The sequence below is a fragment of the Erpetoichthys calabaricus genome, chromosome 7, assembly GCF_900747795.2.
Source record: "Erpetoichthys calabaricus chromosome 7, fErpCal1.3, whole genome shotgun sequence".
NCBI classification, from domain to species: Eukaryota; Metazoa; Chordata; class Cladistia; order Polypteriformes; family Polypteridae; genus Erpetoichthys; species Erpetoichthys calabaricus.
In genome coordinates this window covers 3814500-3837096 of record NC_041400.2, presented here as the reverse complement: position 1 = coordinate 3837096, position 22597 = coordinate 3814500, and the positions used below count along the sequence as shown (strand labels likewise).

The 22597-nt window shown below is 40.9% G+C and overlaps 1 protein-coding gene across 1 annotated transcript in view; it reads left to right on the top strand.

The window, feature by feature from the left end:
• Positions 1-22597, top strand: part of LOC114654491 (inactive ubiquitin carboxyl-terminal hydrolase 53-like) — a 147721-nt gene that overhangs the window by 88724 nt on the left and 36400 nt on the right. Inside the window, exons 6-12 of the mRNA XM_028805069.2 lie at positions 3106-3188; positions 3276-3381; positions 3876-4022; positions 10336-10485; positions 15971-16139; positions 16869-17030; positions 17984-18133. Coding sequence (XP_028660902.1) covers positions 3106-3188; positions 3276-3381; positions 3876-4022; positions 10336-10485; positions 15971-16139; positions 16869-17030; positions 17984-18133 — 967 coding nt within the window. The remainder of the gene's footprint in view (positions 1-3105; positions 3189-3275; positions 3382-3875; positions 4023-10335; positions 10486-15970; positions 16140-16868; positions 17031-17983; positions 18134-22597) is intronic.

Genomic DNA, 22597 nt, shown 5'->3' with positions numbered 1-22597 from the left:
TGGATGCCAGAGGCTCTGTTGCCCTGCTAAACCCACCAGCCAGACGTCCAAGACACACTTAGAAAATTACCAAGAAGAATTTAATAATAATTTTCTTCCAATACAGTGCACAAAGCACCGCACACTCCACAATTCACAATACTCAATAATAATCAATACAATAATCAATAATCACAATCCTCCCAGCAGCTCTGTCACTCTAACACCCAACTCTGGCTCTCTTTGCTGGGATTCCCAAAGTCCTTTAAATAGTCCATGACCCAGAAGTGTTCCTTCTCCAGGTCAAATGCCACATCATTCTTTTCAAGTAGCCCTGAAGTACTGCAGGCTTCCGTCCTCGTGACTCCAAAGTACTTCCGGGTTGTCGTAAGAGTAATAGTCCCTAGGTTCTTTATGAGCTCCCCCTGGCGGCACCCACGGCACCCAACAGGGCTGAGGAAACGAACTCCACGTCCCAGGATGCTTTGAGGGAATCCGGGGAACCGTTGCCGTCCAGGGGAGCTGCCACCTAGTGTTCCGGGGGATGCAGTGCCCTGAAAAGGCTGCTTTCCTGCACTCTTTTCTTTTAGTCCCGGCCGGACTGAACCGCCGGTTGTCCATCACAATGGGTATGCTGTTTGTGTGTGTGTGTGTGTGTATCACTGTCTGTCTTTTCTCGATCAATGTAACATATATACACATAATTGGAGTATAAGATATAATGTTAAATGAAAATCTTATTATCTGAAACCATGCAGAAAGTATCAAAATTTGAATTGCATTAATATTAACTTAATTAATAAATTAAACATAAGCTGTAAACAGGAAAGACTCTTTTGATATTTGTGTGGTACAGCGGGTCCGCGGCTTTAAAAAAAAAAATATAAGGACCAGGTTTTAAATCCGTATAGCCGTGTTATGCTCTGTGGGCGCGATTGCATGACCACAGGGAGTTAATGAGGTAGTTGGAGCAAGTCGCACCTGCACATGTGGGTGCGATCGTTCTCAATTGCTTCATTGCCTTCCTGCGGTGTGTGATTAAGGCGCTGTGGCCATGGAGGCGCGGGGTTATGTATATATACGGGTCGACACTAGGAAAGGGGGATGGAGAGATGAAGAAAATGAAAGAGGTTAGAAGACGTGAAGAGCGGTCTTAGCAGGAGGATCTGGCCACCTAGAAGGAGGAGACTGAACGAGCTGGGTCCCCTCGAAGGAGCGTTTGGTTGTGGAGCTCTAGGGGCTAGTTCGCCGCACTGAACATACAGGTGGAGTGTGGCGAGCAAGGCAGGTGCCCTCCCGAGGGATCTGAGGAGCGACTATATGAGCACAAAGGATGAAGGGAGGAGAGCCGACCTCGGACGGTCTGGCGGTGATGTCCGTAAGGAAGCCAAGACGGAGGTCGGCCGAAAGGAGCTCGTGGCTGTTGTGTAGCCGGCAGAGACCCAAGTTATGGGTGAGCCGGGGAGAAAGAGAGACGGATGTGGGCTGAGATTGGGATGAGAGAGACTGCATTTTTAACCTCGGATTTTAAAAGATTTATTTATTGTTTTTATCCCCACTTTGCACTTTGTTTTTTATGGATTATTTTTTGGAACTGTGGAGCACTGCACTAACTGTTTTTGTTTGCTGATTTTTAATAAAATCACCTTTGCACTGATTGCACTATCCCCTGGCATCATTTGGGAATTGTCCTCATTTGCACTGAATTTTTTAAGAGGTGGCCAATGCTCATTTACCATACAAATGAAGCCCACAAGATTTTCATTTCACAATAAGTATGCCTGAGAATGTATTAGCAAAAGATTACAGTAAACAGAAGTTCATCCTATAGTTACACACCTTGGCTTCACAGGATCACAGTGTAACAAGTCAAACTCGGGCTGTACTGATCAAACCTGTGTAAGGTGGCACTCTGTTACACTCAAGCACATCCTTCACTATTTTTTGCTTCTCCTTTGCTTTTTCAATGTTTATTGCAAGTTAATTTAGAATTTTATGACCTCTATGGGTTTCCTCCGGGTACTCCGGTTTCCTCCCACAGTACAAAGACATGCAGGTTAGGTGCATTGGCGTTCCAAAATTGTCCATAGTGTGTGTGTGTGTGTGTGTGTGTGTGTGTGCGCGCGCCCTGCGGTGGGATGGCGCCCTGCCTGGGGTTTGTTTCCTGCCTTGCATCCTGTATTGGCTGGGATTGGCTCCAGCAGACCCCCGTGGCCCTGTAGTTAGGATATAGCGGGTTGGATAATGGATGGATGGATGGATGACCTCTATGGATCGAGCTTCTGACTGGCACAAACAATGCCAAATACTTTCCTGTGTTGCATTTGAATTGCCTTCTGGCTGTATTTCTGACATTGTTATGTCAAAGTCAAGTGTAAGTATTGTGATACTGAAGAGATTTTTGTGCTGAGAAGCCATCACGTTCACACTTAATGTAAAGTAATCATTTTGTGATTTGTGTGGGTTATGGGCACAGGACCCTCATGAATGCAAAAAAAACCAAAAAAAAACACACACGATACACAGTCTGGTTTCGCAGATGATGGTGGTATAGTTATAAAGTGAAATCTGAAAGTTATGTAAAGTGTTATCCTGCCATGATGTTGATGTATGTGAAGATTTGTTGAAGTTGGGAGCGCTTCCAGACTGACATTTTCCAACCCAGACAAATCACATGAACAAGTGGGCATATGACAAGAACATAAATCCAGAGAAGACAGTAATCCGATTGAGCGAAATTGTAATACAGTTGTGCAGTGAAGCGTTGAAACAAAAAGACAACACTAATTACGATCCTGTCAGCTTGTTATGGCTCAATTTTAAAACTAGTGCTGTTATTTTTCATCCAGCAGCCCTTGCTACCTAATTATGCTGCACTTCCGGGTTTGCTGGGATTTGCAGTCCATTTAATTAGTGAGACTCAAGCATTGTCTGTGGTTTACCATAATAGATTGTAAAACTTGCTAAATAATTTTCATTTAGTTCTGTGAATAAACAGATCTGGATATTGTAAACCCTAAAATAATGACCTGACTGTGTATGTGTGAGTGTGTATGAGTGTATAATATGTAATGAATTCTGTAATATTGTATTTGAAAACTCTTTATTTTTTGCCTTTTTCTTTAGAGTGTTTGTCGCAGTTGTGGAGCATCATCTGACCCCTTGCCTTTTACAGAATTGGTGCATTATGTTTCAACAACAGCTCTATGGTAGGTGAATTTTAGGACAGACTTCAGTATCTTGATAACTTATAGGAAGTACCAATAAAGTCTTACTTTTTGATGTGTTCGTTCCAGTGATCAAGTAAACCAAATGATGGAAAGAAATGAACGCCTTAAATCAGATATGTTTGGAGAACTGCTGCAAGCGGCAAGCACCGTTGGTGATCTTAGGAACTGTCCAGTAGGTGAAATGTTGTAAAATACTAAACTGAAGTCTTTTGATTTTACTTGTAATCAGTTCTTCATTTCTGTAACAAAGTAAATTCAATTTATGACACTGGCTATTTGTGACATTGACTTTCCATACAACTCCTCACTCCACGGATTACATCAGCAACCCTAAAGGAGGAAATCTTTGCTCAGTGATACATTTGTATTACATTTTGGGCAAGAAGTAAAATTGCAATAGTATAGTTACCATATAGTTTATCATATGCTGTAGTCATAGTGCTTACCGGTAGTTTTTTTTTTAAAACCTCGCCCAAAAGTGAAGGAAGGAATGTATATAAGCTTTTAAATAACCAGGTCTGCTTCTTTTCTTTTTATGTACTTGTTACTGGTAATTTTATATTTAAATATTCATGGCAGTGAAGCATATTTTTGTTTTGCCTATTTTACAAACTAATACTCGCTACCACAGTTTATATTCAGTCATTTTTGTATTTGTAATTTTAGAGCAACTGTGGGCAGAAGATTAAGATACGCCGTGTGTTAATGAACAGCCCAGAAATTGTTACCATAGGCTTGGTCTGGGACACTGAGAACTCTGATCTGACTGATGATGTCATCAGATCTCTTCGGCCACACCTGAATCTCTCTGGGGTAAGGCTGGTCTTCCTGATCTCGCATTGTAAGACTGACATGATCAGTGGCATCTGTATTTCTTTTTTTTTGGGTTTGCTTGTTTGCTTGTTTGGACCTTATCTTGTGTTAAGTGCTATGGATGATGATAGCATAACACTAATAAACTTTAACATAATCTTCAGGAAATTATTATTTTTTTACTTATAAGAATGAAAAAAAATAGAGTCTTGAACAAAAATGTGTGTGTTGAACTGTTTTTGTGCTCTCTGTATATTAGATTTGTCAGGCGATAGTGGTTACTTGGCAAAAACATTTCTATATGGTAACTAAGAATTAAATTAGGAATCTGCCTCCCAGCTTTATAGAATTAAACTGCTTGTCATAATGTAGCTGTCTTGTTTCAACAGTTCATCTAATTGATTGACCCTTGCTTGTATTATGGTTATGATTTCAGTGTTTGTGCTTAAACCTGTGGCACTCAAGAATAAAAATACATAAATCTGCCAGTAATAAGCTCATCACAAAAGGTGCAAACATTTGTCATATTGTTAAAAAAAAAAGTCCATACGGAAAGAAAGTCTGATGAAGAGTGGTATGGTAATGTATGCTGATTAGGACATGCATGTAAGAATTTCACAGTACTCTGTACATGTAACAGTATTGACCCTGGGGAACCTACAAACCTATCGCAATCAACATTTTTGGGCAAAGAGTAACTCAGTGTATTTTGTACCAGAAAGAATAATCTTCTTCCATATCTTTCTGTCCTTGTCATCTTGTTCTGTTATACCCATCACCTGCATGTCCTCTCTCACCACATCCATAACCCTTCTCTTAGGCCTTCCTCTTCTCCTCTTACCTGCCAGCTCTATTCTTATTACCCTTCTCCCAGTATACCCAGCATCTCTCCAAACCAACACAATCTCGCCTCTCTGACTTGTTTCCCACCCGTCCCACCTGAGCTGACCCTCTAATGTCCTCATTTCTAATGCTGTCCATCATCGTCACACCCAATGCAAATCTTAGCGTCTTTAACTCTGCTACCTCCAGCTCTGTCTCCTGTGTCACTGTCTCCAGCTCATATAACACAGCTGGTCTCACTACCGTCCTATAGACCAGGGGTGTCAAACTCCAGGCCTGGAGGGCCACAGTGGCTGCAGGTTTTCATTCTCACCCTTTTCCTAATCAGTGACCAGTTTTCACTGCTAATTAACTCCTTTTCCCTTTATTTTAATAGCCCTGTTTTTAAGGATTCAGTCCTCTGAATTGATTCGTTTCTTCATGAAATGGCAGTCAAACAGAAACAAGATGTGAAACGAGCCAACCGATGAGCAACTAAATTGGGATTTCAAACTCCAACCAATCTATTAATGAGAAGCTGATTCTTGTTGTTAATTGAGCCCGTTATTTAATTCCGTGGCCTGTTGCTGCTCTCATTCTGCCACAGAAGACATTTCCAAAACTTTTGATTTTCAAAATGTCAAAATGTTTTGGTGACCTGAGAGATCAACTTTTCCAAGACCTTCACTTTTCTTTATTTTCAGATATTGTGTGACGGGCACAGGTGAGCTGGTCATGTGGCACCTTGTTTTGTGTCTCATTATTGTTTGGCTGCTAATTAAAAAAAGAGACAACTAAGGGGCCTGAGTCAAGTTAATTAAAACTAAAGCAAAAGAAGTTAATTAGCAGCAAAAACTGGTCACTAATGAAGAAGATGGTTAGAATGAAAACCTGCAGCCACTGCGGCCTTCCAGGCCTGGAGTTCGACACCCGTGCTGTAGACCTTCCCTTTCACTCTTGCTGATACTCGTCTGTCACAAATCACTCCCAACACTCTTCTCCACCCATTCCACCCTGCCTGCACCCTCTTTTTCACTTCTCTTCCACAATCCCCGTTACTCTGTACTGTTGATCCCAAGTATTTAAACTCACCCACCTCCGTGCATCCTCCCCATTCCACTGAGCTCCCTCTCATTTACACATATGTATTCTGTCTTGGTGGTCCTACTGACCTTCATTCCTCTCCTCTCTAGTGCATAGCTCTTGTTTTCTTGTACCAGAAAGAATGCCTGAGCTAAAAAAAAAAGCCAGCTGGCTACTCCTGCTTCCCTAAACAAATTACTGGTACACAGAAAAGATGTGAATTGATTGTGCAATCCAACTTTGAGGTCAGTCTGTAATAATACCGCATCTCTTATTCATTGTAATGCCATGTCTTTTTAACTGGAAGAAACTGGTTGAAATAGCCTCAAACAGTCAAGCAACCAAAAACATATCCCATAATACAACAGTACACAAGTCTTGCATCCTACCACTCATTCCTTTGCTAAACCCAACTTTACTCTTCATGCCAAGCCTGCCAAGCCTAGTTTTCTGCATGTAGGCAGGTCTTTGTCTTGAAATGCCAACACCTGCGTTTCCCATCTTGTGACTTCCCATTTCACGGTTTGGTACACTCTGTTCTCTTTAGTGTAATTTGACACTGTCATTCTTTTACATAACCTTATACGCAGAATTTTTATTTCAATGCTGTATAATGAATTCTTTGCAGAATTTGTATTTCAATCTTCCATTTTCACAGAACCTCTGATGTTTGTACAGTATTCTGTACCAGTCCATTTATAGACATTTCATGACTCAATGATGTTTGTTGGTTTACTAATACTTTATAATTTCATGTGTCTGACAAATGTAACCAATCTTTTATGGAACATTTTGATCAAAATGGTTTGTCTCTCTAGAATAATAAAAAAAATCCTGGGACGAGACGTGATCTTTTGAAGAGAGACACTTTCACGTCCCATGAGATGAGACTTTGTGCCAAGAGATTTAACCCATGCCCGGGGCTGGAAATAAAAGACAAAGAGTAGATGACAAAGTAGAACGTTGTAAAGAATTCAAAAATGGCGCGATACACTTGCAGAGCAGGTTAGAGGTAATGAAAGTACTAAAATTTGAAAGTCTCAAAAAAATGATAGTAAAGATCGCATTAGTGCAAACAAATGGAAATTATTACTCGGTGATATAACGGAACAGCGAAAAGAGGTTGAATATATTTTATGGATTTAAACTTTAAGTTGGAGACTTGTAGATCGTCTAATTTGTTTTGCCATCAGGGAAAAGTAGTGTTTCTTCCCAATGAAGAGGCGTTCCTGTGAGAATTGAAAGATTTGTTATTTGGTGAAAGTGCAATCCACATATGTGAGCGGCAGAGATGTGAAGGGGGGATTGGTGAGCGAATTGAGCAGAGGGCAAAGCCCCCTCGTAAATTTAAAAAAAATAAAGAAGCTCCAGCACAGCTCCTTGTGAAAGTACATTGTTAATTTATGAAACAATCATCTTACCATTTCCTGTTTTCTTTGTTTTAAAACAGGCCCACCCAACTATCCTTGAATCCTGAGGTAGTTTGATATCAAACCTCTCATGGGGTGCATTTGCTGAAGCTGTGTTTCAGTATGTTACAGTTTGCTGCTATCACAATACATTGATGACTTTCTCATAAGACTTCTTCATGCTAGTAAAGCAATACTCCCCTTGGTACTCGGTCAGTATGGGCTGATACTCACACCTGTAGTGGATAGCAGCGATTATGTCTTATCTTTAGCTTAGGAAAACAGAAATCTGTACATTCGTTCTGTGTTCCACATCCCCAAAGGCATGCAGGGTAGGTTAAGTGTTGACACTGAATAGGCGCCATATATTTTTGAATGTGGGTGTTTGCTGAACTGGTGACTTGTCCAGGGATGGTTCCTGCCTTATTCCTAATGTTTCTGGGATAGACTCCAGCCCTCTTTGATCCTGAGTTGAATTAAGTGAGTTTGAAAATGGTATGTTTTTATGTTATCAATTTATATCTCTTTCAGAGTTGATTCTTGAATTGCTAGTAGTATTCCTCCATGGCTGCAGTTTGGCATACCTGGTGTCACTTTTTGCTATTCTCATATTCTGATAACACTTATCACTTTTATTCACCTAGCATTTCTGTTGTAAACACTGTTTTTTCCTTAGGCTTCTTTACTCATGCATTGCACAGATCTAATATTTTATTCTACAGCATCAACTTTTGAATGTTAGTTCATAAACTGTAAGGTGATATATGAGTGACACAGGGTTAGAGTTTTGGTTCATAGCTTCAGGTACCTTCTGTTCATTTCACCTCCTGGTCTCTCTGTGGAGTTTGTTCATCCTGCCTATCTGGGTTGTCTCCAAAAACTCCAAAATTATTGTATCTTTGGCTGATTGGTGGGTTCAGTCTGGTCTAGTATTAAGTGATTGGAGTCACATCTGTTAATGGTTCATGGTTTATGTCTGTTGTAGTGATGTGGGTTACTCAGTTTTAGCTAAAAGCCTCCCTGTACTTGAAAACATTGGTTGAAAACATAACTGTGTAATCAAGAATCACTCCTGCCTTGCGGCTGATGCTTGCCTGGATAGGCTACAGCTTCCCTGCTACACTGCTCTGTAAAAGCAGGATTATAAAAAGGATGGAATCATGGGTATTATTTTTATATCTTTCTTTTAATGACATTGCACTTCTGTTGAGGCTTAAAATTTCTGATATTCATTTTACTGGTACAAGTGGTTTTGTAAAGTTGATCGAGTTTTAGTTTTTGCCAAGCAGGGTGGCCAGAACTCTCTGAAATGTACAAGGTCACGATCGGTGAATCCTAGCACTTCAATTACGTCTTTGCTCTGATTTATGCCTTGATAATTACTTCTTATGCAGTTAAAAAAAATCCTTCTTGTTTTTACTGAAATACAGAGTGATAAATACTCCTAGGGATTCATCTTGTGATCGATGAATTCATCTTATGCCTGGAGCTTCTTAACACGCGTCTAATGTCTATCTCCTCTCCCTTTTAATGTAGCAGATTATTATTATTATTATTATTAATAATAATTTTTTTCCCTTATGGCTGTCCCTCCACCTTTCATTTGTAAATAACATGAAACCAGTATAGTCATATTCATGAGTTATTTTAAATATGTTTGTTTTTTTTGTGTCTTCTTGATCCTTACCCAGTATTAAGTACTAGCTGAAATACCCAGCGTTGCCCGGAAGGAAAATAAAGGTTTTTTTTTTTGTTTTTAATTGTTTGAGAAAAATATAATTAAGAAAAACACAACTTTAAAAATAAATTAACAAACAATGAAGACACACTAATGTGCTTGTCTTGCAGTCTTGTATGTTATCATCCAGTTGGCGCTCTGAACTAGCCAACTCGATTTAATTTCAAAAGCAACAGGGTGCTCAAACATAAAGAATGTTGGCAGTCACCTCCAGTTCCCCTCTGGTGGTCGTTCCGAGTGTCAACTGGATGATAACATACATACAAGACTGCACGATCACCCCCCACCCTATCCAGAAGGGGGTGGGTTAGGGTTGATTGCACCCTACAGTATTTTTAGTCGACCAATAAGAAATATGTGTACTAAGTTTCATGAAAATCGCTCCAGCTGTTTGGAAGTGATGCTGGAACATACATACATACACACATTGACTTATAGATATATAGATATAGATATTGTCACAATAACCAGACATAAGAGTCGTGAAAAGGTTTGGGGCAGCCACCCGCATAATTTGGTGTCCTGGCTGCAAAGTTGCGTTCAATAGATATAGCACTGATGTGCACAAAACCGAGTCCAAAACAGAACTCAGGGAAAAGGTGGAGACTTTTAAAAGGGAAGACAGGAAGTGAAGTCAAAGGGGTCGGGCTCATGAAGGTCTTCTGTCATTGGTGCAAGCCCAGACATGACATCACAGGGGCTGGAGCCAGTAAGGTCTCCTTCCATTGGCTCGGTCCCGGAAGTGACGTCAAGAGGACCAGGTGGGATCTCCCGTGAATGGCAAGGGAGAAAAAGAGTCAGTGCACTCTGCCACATCCTGGTGTGTCTCGGAACTGCCCTTATTCAAGCCCTTTAGCTGCCTCCCATGCGCACGTGTGTGACAATATATAAATATATATATAGGTATATAGATATATAGATAGATAACAAACTCCCCAAGTCCTTATAAGTAAACATACTAACACTGAATCCAACACATATATAATTTTCTGTTTTCCATCACTCAAACAATATATCACACTTTGTGGACTGGCTTGTGCTTTAAAGGGTCCAGGGTAAAAAAATAAAATACAGTGTCAGACTTGCTAAACATTTTAATTTGAATGATTAAAATTGCATGACAGACATTTGAATGCCAAATGTGATAAACCAACTTTTTACAATTTTCAGATATTTAGCGAAATCCTTTTAAGAATGTTAACAAAGTAATTACGTTTGTATGAACAGGTCACAATCTTAAATTTTCTCTTTTTCTTTTTAGCTTTACTATCGTGTAACAGATGAGCAAGCTAAAAGGAGCGAGCTCCTTCTTGTTGGGATGATTTGCTTCTCTAGTAGACATTACTGTGCCTTTGCTTATCACACCAAATCCTCCAAATGGGTTTTCTTTGATGATGCCACTGTAAAAGAAGTAAGTATGATCTAACTGCATAACTTTGAAGCCAGTGGGCATAATAAGTTTCTCATATATAGTTTTTTGGCTGGGGCAGATGATGATGATGATGTCTTTCCAGCATCTCGCCCAGTTGTGGGCACAGATTTTATCAGTGTACCAGGGTAAGTTATTGGACGGTGAGCTCCATTTGGAGGCGTATGTCCTTAAAGTGGTTCATATGAATATGTAAAAGCAGCTGCACATTTAGGTTCGCCCTAACAGTTCCACTTTCCATTAGGATCTAAAGTGTTGCGCAGCCTTCTTAAAAGTCTTGTTTGTCTCCATTTCAGTAGAGAATCTGCCTTCAGTTAAGAAGAGTGCTCAGAGCCTTACGGTGCCACTAATGGCAATATACACATTTCAGGCAGTACTTCCTGACCACTTTCACTGTTTTTCAGATAGGCAGCTAGTGTTTCCAAGGAGGTATGGTGCATAGAATTAGATAACATATGGGGTAAAGAAGCATTCCTAGCAACTGTAGTCAAGTCTTCTATCCCCTTCCCTTTTTTCTTATAGATCCTTTTAAATTGAATGTTTTTGAGAGACTGGTCCTGGAAATACTTCACCCCCTGGCTAGGTCTGCATTGGATCCCCTCCAGTTTGCCTACCAGGAGAGGATTGGGGTTGAAGATGGCATCATCTACTATACCTGCTGCACTGTGCCTACAGTCACCTAGACAAGCCAGGAGGAGCTCTTAGGATTATGTTGTTTGATTTCTCATGTGCTTTTAACACCAGCTAGCCATTCTGGGGAGTAAGCTGTCTGTAATGCAGGTGGACACTTCCTTAGTTTCGTGAATCATGAACTATTTAACTGAAAGTTGGCAGTATGTGCAGCTACAGGGCCGTGTGTCTGACATCCACACCCCTAATAGACAGGGGAGTAACTGGAGCCTGTGATCTTCTCAGATCCATCACCAGTTCTTTGGCTGTGTAGCACCAGTGCTCCACAAGGGACAGTCCTGTCACTGTTCCTTTTCACCTTGTACACTATGGATTTTAGCAACAACACAGAGGTCTGCCATCTGCAGAAATTCTCTGATGACTCTGCAATAGTGGGACGTATCAGGCATGATGACAAGATGGAATATAGGAGGGTAGTAGACAGTTATTTGGAATGGTGTGAGCTGCAGGTTAACACCAGTAAAACTGAAGAACTGGTGATGGATTTGAGAAGATCACAGTCTCCAATTACTCCCCTGTCTATTAGGGTTGTGGATGTAGAGATTATTCAGGACTAGAAGCATCTGGGGGTGTATATGAACAGTAAGTTAGACTGGTATAAGAACTCTCTGGCCATATACAAGAAGGGTCACAGTAGACTGTATTTCCGACACAAACTCCAAAGGTCTGCCATACTATGCTGTGCAATATTTCACTTATATGTGCAATATTATGTGAAATACTTTCAGGTCAGTGTGCTATTATTGTGGAGTAAACTAGGGATTTTGTGCCTTTGTCTTTTTGTACAGTTGTAACATAAGTGATTTGTTTCAGGATTAATAACGTTTTTCTGATTCTGATTCACTGCCCAGACCTGGACATGTTAGACACTACTTATTGCCTTCAGTAGAATTATTATGAAAAATTAACCAGAAGTTTTGCATGCATACTGTACATTCAAATAACCTAGAATAAATAGTATATACTCCATCTTCTTCTTCTTTTGGCTGCTCCCGTTAGGGGTTGCCACAGTGAATCATCTTCTTCCATCTCTTCCTGTCCTCGTCATCTTGTTCTGTTACACCCATCACCAGCATGTCCTCTCTCACCACATCCATAAACCTTTTCTTAGGCCTTCCTCTTCTTCTCTTGCCTGGCAGCTCTATCCTTAGCACCCGTCTCCCAATATACCCCTCATCTCTCCTCTGCACATGTCCAAACCAACGTAATCTCGCCTCTCTAACTTTGTCTCCCAACTTTCCAACTTGAGCCGACCCTCTAATGTCCTCATTTCTAATCCTCTCCATCCTCGTCACACCCAATGCAAATCTTAGCGTCTTTAACTCTGCTACCTCCAGCTCTGTCTCCTGTGCCACCGTCTCCAACCCATATAACATAGCTGGTCTCACTACCATCCTGAAAGACCTTTCCTGTCACTCTTGCTGATACCCATCTGTCACAAATCACTCCTGACACTCTTCTCCACCCATTCCACCCTCCCTGCACTCTCTTCTTCACTTCTCTTCCACAATCCCTATTACTCTGTACTGTTGATCCCAAGTATTTAAACTCATCCACCTTCGCCAACTCTACTCCTTGCGTCTTCACCATTCCACTGACCTCCCTCTCATTCGCACACATGTATTCTGTCTTGGTGGTCCTACTGACCTTCATTCCTCTCCTCTCTAGAGCATATCTCCACCTCTCCAGGGTCTCCTCGTCCTGCTCCCTACTATCGCTACAGATCACAATGTCATCAGCAAACATCACAGTCCATGGGGACTCCTGTCTAATCTCGTCTGTCAACCTGGCCATCATCATTGCAAATAAGAAAGGGCTCAGAGCCGATACCTGATGTAATCCCACTCCGTCACTCCTACAGCAGACATCACCACAGTCACACTTCCCTCGTACATATCCTGTATAACTCTTACGTACTTCTCTGCCACTCCTGACTTCTTCATACAATACCACAGCTCCTCTCGAAGCACCCTGTTATATGCTTTGTCCAGGTCCACAAAGACACAATGCAATGTCAATAGTATATACTCCATATAGTGTTTTGTTTATTTTTTACATTTTCGCTATAATTTTCAAGTTACAGAATGCTGGCCTAAGCATTGGCTGAAATGTGTCCTGTGGACGCTAGGGGTCGCTTTTGCCCCGTGAAACCCACCAGACAGACGTCCAGGGCACACTTGTAAAAGCACCAAGAAGAATCTTTTAATATTTTTCTTCAATAAAAGTGCACAAAGCACCGCACACGCCACAATTCTCCAATAATAATACAATAATCAATAATCACAATACAAATAACAATCCTCCACTATCAGCAGCTTTGTCACCCAACCTCCCAACTCCGGGTCCGCTTGCTGGGACTCCGAACAGTCCTTTATATATTCCATGACCCGGAAATGTTTCTCCTCTACTTCCGGGTCAAATGCCACATCATCCTCCTCAAGCATCCCGGAAGTACTGTGGGCTTCCGTCCTCATGACTCCGAAGTACTTCCTGGTTGTAAGAAAAGTAGGAGTCCCCAGGTCCTTTATTAGCTCCCCCTGGTGGAACTCACGGCACCCAGCAGGGCTGAGAAAATGGACTCCACGTCCCATGATGCCCTGCGGGAATCCAGGGTACATTTACCGTCCAGGGGAGCTGCCACCTAGCGGCCTGGGGGAGGCAGTGTCCTGGGAGGGCTGCCCTTCTCCATTCTTCCCATCCTGGGACGTCCCGGCCGGATTGAGCTGCCGGCCGTCCTTCACAATCCTTAACTAATTTATCCATTCATTTGTGTTCCAACCTGCTTATTAATTACAGGAGTTCTTAAGTCTATCAAGTGCCATCATGAACTGGGGAGTTCCTTCAAAGTCTGAAAAACTGTTGCAAAAAGGGCCACTGCTGTTTTTAATATATACAAATTATTTGGATAGGAATTAAAATAACAAGCTGGTTATGTATGCAGATGATACCAAGGGTGGTGGACTGGCAGGTAATCGAGAATCTGTTGTATCATTACACCTTACAGGCTTGGGCAGATTTGTCGTAGATGAAATTTAATGTCAGTAAATGTAAAGTACGTAGGAATTAAAAATGTGAGGTTTGGACACACAATAGGAGATCTGAAAGTCAAAAGTACATCTTATGAGAAGGATTTAGGAGTCGTAGTGGACTTGACACTATCAACTGCCAGACAGTGCTCAGAATACATGAAGAAGGCTAACAGAATGTCAGGTTATGTAGCGCCTTGATGTGTGGAGTACAAGTCCAAGAGGTTATGCTGAAGATAGATAGATAGATACTTTATTAATCCCAATGGGAAATTCACATTCTTCAGCAGCAGCATACTGATACAATAAATAATATTAAATTAAAGAATGATAATAATACAGGTGAAAAAAACAGACAATAACTATGTATAATGTTAAATATTAACGTTTACCCCCCCTGGTGGAATTAAAGAGTCGCATAGTTTGGGGGAGGAACGATCTCCTCAATCTGTCTGTGGAGCAGGACAGTGACAGCAGTCTGTCACTGAAGCTGCTCTTCTGTCTGGAGATGACATTATTTAGTGGATGCAGTGGATTCTCCATAATTGATAGGAGCCTGCTGATCGCCCCTCGCTCTGCCACAGATGTTAAACTGTCCAGCTCCATGCCAACAATAGAGCCTGCCTTCCTCACCAGTTTGTCCAGGCGTGAGGCGTCTTTCCTCTTAATGCTGCCTCCCCAGCACACCACTGCGTAGAAGAGGGCGCTCGCCACAACTGTTTGATAGAACATCTGCAGCATCTTATTGCAGATGTTGAAGGAAGCCAGCCTTCTAAGGAAGTATAACCGGCTTTGTCCTTTCTTGCACAGCGCATCAGTATTGGCAGTCCAGTCTAATTTATCATCCAGCTGCACTCCCAGATATTTATAGGTCTGCACCATCTGCACACAGTCACCTTTGATGATCACTGGGTCTATGAGGGGTCTGGGCCTCCTAAAATCCACCACCAGCTCCTTGGTTTTGCTGGTGTTCAGGTGTAGGTGGTTTGAGTCGGACCATTTAACAAAGTCATTGATTAGGTCCCTGTACTCCTCCTCCAGCCCATTCCTGATACAGCCCACGATAGCAGTGTCATCAGCGAACTTTTGCACATGGCAGGACTCCGAGTTGTATTGGAAGGCCTCATCTGGAGTATTGTGTGCAGTTTTGGTCTCCAATTCTATAAATAAAGGACATAACAGCAGTAGAAAAAGTCCAGAGAACAGCGACTAGGCTGATTCCAGAGCTATAGGGGATGAGTTATGAGGAAAGATTCAAAGAGCTGAGCCTTTTCAGTTTAAGCAAAAGAAGATGAAGAGGAGTCTTGACTGAAGTATTTAAAATTATGAAGGGAATTAGTCCAGTGGATCGAGACGGTGACTTTAAAATGAGTTCATCAAGGACAGTGGGACATACTATAGTTGGAAACTTGTTAAGGGTAAATTTCGCACAAACATTAGGAAGTTTTTCTTTACATAGAGAACCACAGACGCATGGAATAAGTGACCAAGTTGTGTAGGAGGCAGTAGGATTTTAAAACTTGACGTGATGTTTTTTTAGAAGAATTAAGTGGATAGGACTGGCAGGCTTTGTTGGGCTGAATGGTCTGTACCCATGTAGGTTGTTCTAATGTTCTAATAAAAAGTATGCCATGTGTAAAATTGTAGTACGCCTGAATAACAAGAAATTTATACTAAGCATTTGCATATTTGGTATATTGTATATGTGATATTCTCTTTATTAATTGTTTAATTTTATTTTCTCACCAAAGGTTGGAACTAAATGGAAAGATGTGGTTTCAAAATGTTCAAGAGGCCACTTTCAGCCGCTCTTACTCTTTTATTCAAACCCTGAAGGGACTGCGGTGTCATCTGAAGATGCGCTTAAACAACCCATTTTGTGTTCTCATTATAAATGGCCACTCAGTGGAGAGATTTCTGGTAGGTTGTCTATAAGACCAGCCATAGATTATCCTAAATATTTGAGAAAGTATTGGGTGTTTGCATTGTGATCAGATAGTAAGTGAAAGAATAACTATTAAAACCTAAAGCTAAAGGGTACCCTCCTCTAAAAATCCATATGAATTAATATTTTACATTTCATTTATTTCTGATTGTGGGCCTTCATTTTTAGCACAGATATGACCTAACATTTTATCTAAAGTGTAACAGTTTTAATACTGGCTAAGTATGGAAAGTTAATTGTATTGTATGGTCTTGCAAATAGACACACACTATGAGAATGTTGAGACGTTTGTTTGCTGATGTGTTTCCCTATAAATTCAAACTTTTCCAATGTCCTAAAATGCCCTTATGGGAAAATGGTCTAAAGTCAACTTGGAATGTGTGGTTTGACTGTTTTTCCATCTGGAAGGTTTCTGAAAATGAAAAGCAAACGAGTGCCACTTACACTGACCACTTTGGCTATGTTTGATCTGTTAGTTGCAGATTATGGCCGGAAAAGTCTAATTTTAAACAGCAGCACATATTTTATTGGTATTTAATTGTAAAACAAAGTAGATTTTAACAAATAAACAATATCTTTGCATCTTTCAAATATTAAGAAATTAGTGTTGTGTGCTATAACTAATGGTAATTATTAAGAAATGCGCTTAAAGCACTAGGGTAGTTTAGCTTTTCTATACACGATTCTTATTTATTTGAATGCAGGAAAGGACATTCCAACATCTGGGTCGAGAAAGCTGGAACATCCAAAAGAGAATGGAGTTGGCCTATTCTCAAGTCAAACCAGCTTCAAACACAAATTACAGATGTCTTCTAATTCAGGATTTAACAGAGGGACTGGTCAGACGAGTGGAGGCAGAGGGCCAGGTAAGTGGGGGAAAACTGATCATCTATCTGCCTTTAATAAAATGATTCCGGATTATAATGCAACGTTAGGACATAATTATACAATTGGTAAATTTGACATCATTTTTTTCTTAAACACAAATATAACACACCATAAAAGCAAAAATCTTTTGTAAAAAGGTGTTTGTTTCCAAAATTCACAAAAGCCCTAAGTGGATCTAGTGTTTCCCTTCTTACATTTGATGTATTTAAATGGATTAGGTTACATCAAATTGCCGTCTTTATATATTGAGATAATCTAGTTTTTCTACATTCTTTTTTTCTTTGTAATATTTAGAATTAATTACTCACTGTGGGTGTTGCCTATCCTAGATTAGCTGTTAGTTTTTCAGTAATTCTACATTATGTAATTTACTTAACCCGATAACTGCTAAATATTTGGTGAGTACCTGCAATATTGCAGCCAAAGCAATGCAAGGCATATTTGTAAAATGCTTTATTGATTCTACTTATGTTTAAAGATTAATATCTGTAATCTTCAAGTGTGAGGTTTACAGCACATGTACAATTATGTTTATATTGTTGACACTTTTTTTGACGTGACCTGCAGAATCTCATCGTCCAGGTCGTCGTCCTGTATATTTGACAAGTGAGAGTACTGCTGGAGAAGCCACTTGTTAATCCTGAACATGCAAATTACCTTCAAGGCCTCTTTACAAATATGCTGAATAGCTTATCAGTTTTGCATTAAAGTTATAATCGGTTTTATATAGAGTTTTTATTGAATTTTAGGCACATTAAGTGGCTTGTTCAAGGTTAAATCTATAATTCACTGCTTTTATTTTGGGCTATTGCCTTGTTGATTCAAGAGTCCCACCCTAGTTGTAACATTTCTATCTACACTACCCTAACAATTCTAGCCTTACTACTGTTTACTTTCTGTTATCAATCACAGTTCAATATTTATTTTGTAGTAAAGATCATTTCCTCCGATCCAAGGAGTAAGTTGAGTGAGTTATCAAGAGAATGTGCACAAAAAGCTGGGCAAGTTAAGAACCAGCCCCGGGTTCAAAAGAAGGAGTTCGAAAGAGGACAAAGGAGACCAGAAATGGGCAGAAATCAAGGTAGGTGACAGATAGCATTTAATATGTACATTTTAAGCCCAACATCTAAATCTTATTCCTTGCACATCTACAAGGTAGCACTTTTCATAGATTTCAAAATATTTAATTTTGAGGGTCTCTATGTTGCTGTTCTCAACTGTTTTACTTCTCAGCATTAAGAAATCTTTATAAATAAAATCAAGAGCTGTTTGTTTGCCTGTTTTTCAGTTTGTTCACTGTTCAGAAAATGGTGAAATCAATTATCACAAAATTTTGCACGGGCTAAAGTATAGGCTACATTGCATAGCAGTGAGAAGGGTTGTGGTGGGTTTGGCTGAGGCAAAAACCAGCATTGAGGCAGGAACTACAATATTCCATCAGGAAGTAGGAAACTGCTGAGGCAGATGGGAGATCACTGTCATCAGCACGCTCAGCCACAAAGTTGTGTACTGCCCAAAGCAGGGTCTTATCTAAAGACCACAGGTACTGTGTTTTCTTCTCAGTTAATAAGGAATAACAATTTTATTGTCTCGCTGGATTACAGGGCAGCACGGTGGCACAGTGGTAGCACTGGTTCCTCGCAGTTAGGAGATATGGGCTTGCTTACCAGGTCCTCCCTGCGTGGAATTTGCATGTTCTCCCCGTGTCTGCTCTGGTTTCCTCCCACAGTCCAAAGACATGCAGGTTAGGTGCATCCTAAAGTGTCCTTAGTGTGTGGGTGTGTGTGGGCCCTGTGGTGGGCTGGCGTCCTGCCCCGAGGTTTGTTCCTGCCTTGCGCCCTGTGTTAGTTTGAATTTGCTCCAGCAGACCCCTGTGACCCTGTGTTAGGATATAACGGGTTGGAGAATGACTGACTTGACTGGCTGGATTACAGTTTTTGTCTAAGAATATGTCATTTTGACTTATCATAGTTCGTGTTTAGTCATGTTGAATTTCTTAAAGACAGTGAAATATGAGCGCTATATAGCGCCTGACCCGGCACAGAGTCAGGCAGAGGCACGTACTTAATAAAACACACTTTATTTCTTCTTCAGCCGTGGGGCACGCCTTCCCTGTGTCCCACAGGCCCAACACAGTCCCACAAGCACTTAAATAGAACACAAACCACACTTCTTCTCTCCACCTCAGCACCACCACTCCTCCTCAGGCTTAGTCCTCCTCCTCCCGACTCTGGCTCTCCCGAGTGATGGTGGCTGGCGCTTTTTATACCCCACCCGGACGTAGTCCAGGTGCTTAGTCACCTGGGCCTAATTGCATTTCTGGGTGGGGCTGAGGAATTGACCAGCCGGGCTGGAAAGTCCATGCAGCTCCCCCTGGTGGCCATCCAAGCCCCCAACCAGGCTATGGAGGACTCCATGTCCCATGGAGCCATGTGCCAGGCTGGGGAATCATCATCCACCAGGGAGGCTGCCACCAAGCGTCCTGGGGGAGGTATTGAGCTGCCCGCGGTGGCTCCCCCGGAACAGATGCAGCAGAGGCGTCCCTGCCGGGCATGGAACCCGGGTGTCCTTTACAACAGTTTTTACCTTTTTATTTTCCATCTAGACACCTTTCTGAACAAAATATAGGGGCCGAAAAGGGGTTTAACAGTTTTACCAAACTGTGTAGGAGCAATTTTTCTTTGTCAGCCCTTGAAAGAACGTCTAAAACTCCAAAATACTCTTTTTAGTTGCATGCTAAAGTTTTGGCTCAGTAAGTCAAAAAATTGTATTAATGTGTGATGTTATTTTATGCATAACCATTAGAGTGAGATTAATTAACAGTGACAGCCTGCTCCGTGTGTTGGCCAATCAACAGTGCAATGTGACAATAACTCAAAAGTGAACTGATGACATTAGCTTTTTTTTTTTTTTTTTTTATCAAAGTAAAACATTTTTGAAAAAGCCAACACTGTCAAACACCTACAACAACAACTGATTTCTTGTACAGCCCAAAATCACACAAGGAATGCCTTAATGTGCCTTAACAGGCCATGTTTTTTGACAGCCCTCCAGCCTTGACTCTCCTAGATAACCAGCGTATCACTTACAGCTACAGTGGAGATAAAGCACGATGAAATGGAATGAAATTAATTTTTTTAGCACAAATATGGTAATAAAGAGAATGAATAAGGCTGGTGTTCGTAACTTGATGGTATGCTTTTATTCAAGTCCATTTCATCATAAGGCGCTTATAATTTTAGGCTTTGATGCCAATACAGCATCATGATTTGAAGCAATTTTAAGTGAACGGTAAATGAAATTGACAGTAACTCATCTTCATATCATTGTTGAATACCGCCACTGATGCCGTTTCCTGTAATAATACAGAGACCTGCAGCAATCTTTGTGAACCTCTAATCTCGCACAGCCAGACTTAAAATACGTATATTTGAAGACAATCACTTGAGTGAATTTGGCTTAAATGTGTGAGAGAGAACAATTAGACGGTTCTCAGAGTTTGACATTTCTTAACCAGTCCAAAGCCTCATGAAAGCAGAGCTCAGAATAGGGAAGGTGATTTGAACAACAATGAGCAATGGTGCTCTTACTGACATGGTCCGACAGCAAATCTCTGCTATGACTGAAAAGTCCCCTACTAGACATCTAGTCGTGTGTGTGTGTGTGTGGAGAACACATTACATGTATAAGAAATAGCATAACCCTATTGCATGTTGTATCCAGCAGGGGGTGTTAACTCCCTTGTTGGAATAAGTTCTTTTGTAATTACTGCATGTTACATAACCTGACGCTATATAGATATAATTTAAAAAGAGATACTCCTCCCTTAGTGATACGGCAGTAAGAAATCACATAGGAGAAATAACTTTGCTTTCTTTAATGATGGTTTACTCGGCATAACAGACAAGGAAGCCGACGGACAGATGGGAGATAATGCCATCCGATCCTGAAAATCCTTCCAGCGCAGCGATGAAAATGGCAGACTCTACACATCGGGCCCCCACTACCCGAAAGGTCTTGTCATGGCTTCATGCTTCAAATCATCCCATAGATTTTCGATGATATTCAAGTCAGGGGACTGTGACGGCCATTCCAGAACATTGTACTTCTCCCTCTGCATGAATGCCTTTGTAGATTTCAAACTGTGTTTTGGGTCGTTGTGTTGTTGGAATATCCAACCCCTGTGTAACTTCAACTTTGTGACTGATGCTTGAACATTATCCTGAAGAATTTGTTGATATTGGGTTGAATTCATCTGACCCTCGACTTTAACAAGGGCCCCAGTCACTGAACTGGCCACACAGCCCCACAGCATGTTGGAACCTCCACCAAATGTGACAGGAGGTAGCAGGTGTTTGTCTTGGAATGCGATGTTCTTCTTCCGCTTTTTGTTCTGACCAAATATCTCCATTTTTGTGTCATCAGTCCAAAGCAGTTTGTTCCAAAATGAATCTGGCTTGTCTAAATGAGCATTGGCATACAACAAGCGACTCTGTTTGTAGCGTGAGTGCAGAAAGGGCTTCTTTTTCATCACCTTGCCATATAGATGTTCTTTGTGCAAATTGCGCTGAATTGTAGAACGATGTACAGATGTACCATCTGCAGCAAGATGTTCTTGCAGGTCTTTGGAGGTGATCTGTGGGTTGTCTGTCACCATTCTCACAATCCTGCCCATATGCCGCTCCTGTATTTTTCTTGGCCTGCCAGACCTGCTGGGTTTAACAGCAACTGTGCCTGTGGCCTTCCATTTCCTGATTCCATTCCTTACAGTTACAGAAACTGACAGTTTAAACCTCTGAGATGGCTTTTTGTAGTCTTCCCCTAAACCAGGAGACTCAACAATCTTTGTTTTCAGATCTTTGGAGAGTTGCTTTGAGGATCCCATTCTGTCACTCTTCAGAGGAGAGTCAAAGGGAAGGAAGCACAACTTGCAGTTGACCACCTTAAATACCTTTATATCTCATGATTGGACACACCTGTCTATGAAGGCTTAACGAGCTCATCAACCAATTTGGTGTTACAAGTAATCAGCATTGAGCAGTGACAGGCATTCAAATCAGCACAATGACAAGGGGACCGAAATTTTTGCACAGCCAATTTTTCACATTTGATTTAATTCAACTAAATACTGCGTCACTAAAAATCTTTGTTGGGAAAACACCGCAGTACTCAGATGTTCCTAGGAAATGAAAGACACACCACTATTATCTTTGTTTTGTTGAAAGGAGAGTCAATTATGCAGGCTGAGAGGGGCTCCCAAACTTTTTCATGTGACTGTGTGTGTGTATATATAAAATCCTAAGCCTAAAGGTACAACGATTTTTTGTCACGCTTTAAATCTGGCTTATTTTAAATCCTACATATATATGCTTGGTATCATTCTTTTCAGAATTTATCGGACTTAAATGTGATGATGTTAGAATTTCAGATTTTTATTCCGTTTTTAAATTATAAACTAAAAAATATCAAGAACTCTCATCCTGTGAGACGAGACTTTGTGCCAAGAGATTTAACCATGCCCAGGGCCGGAAATAAAAGACGAACA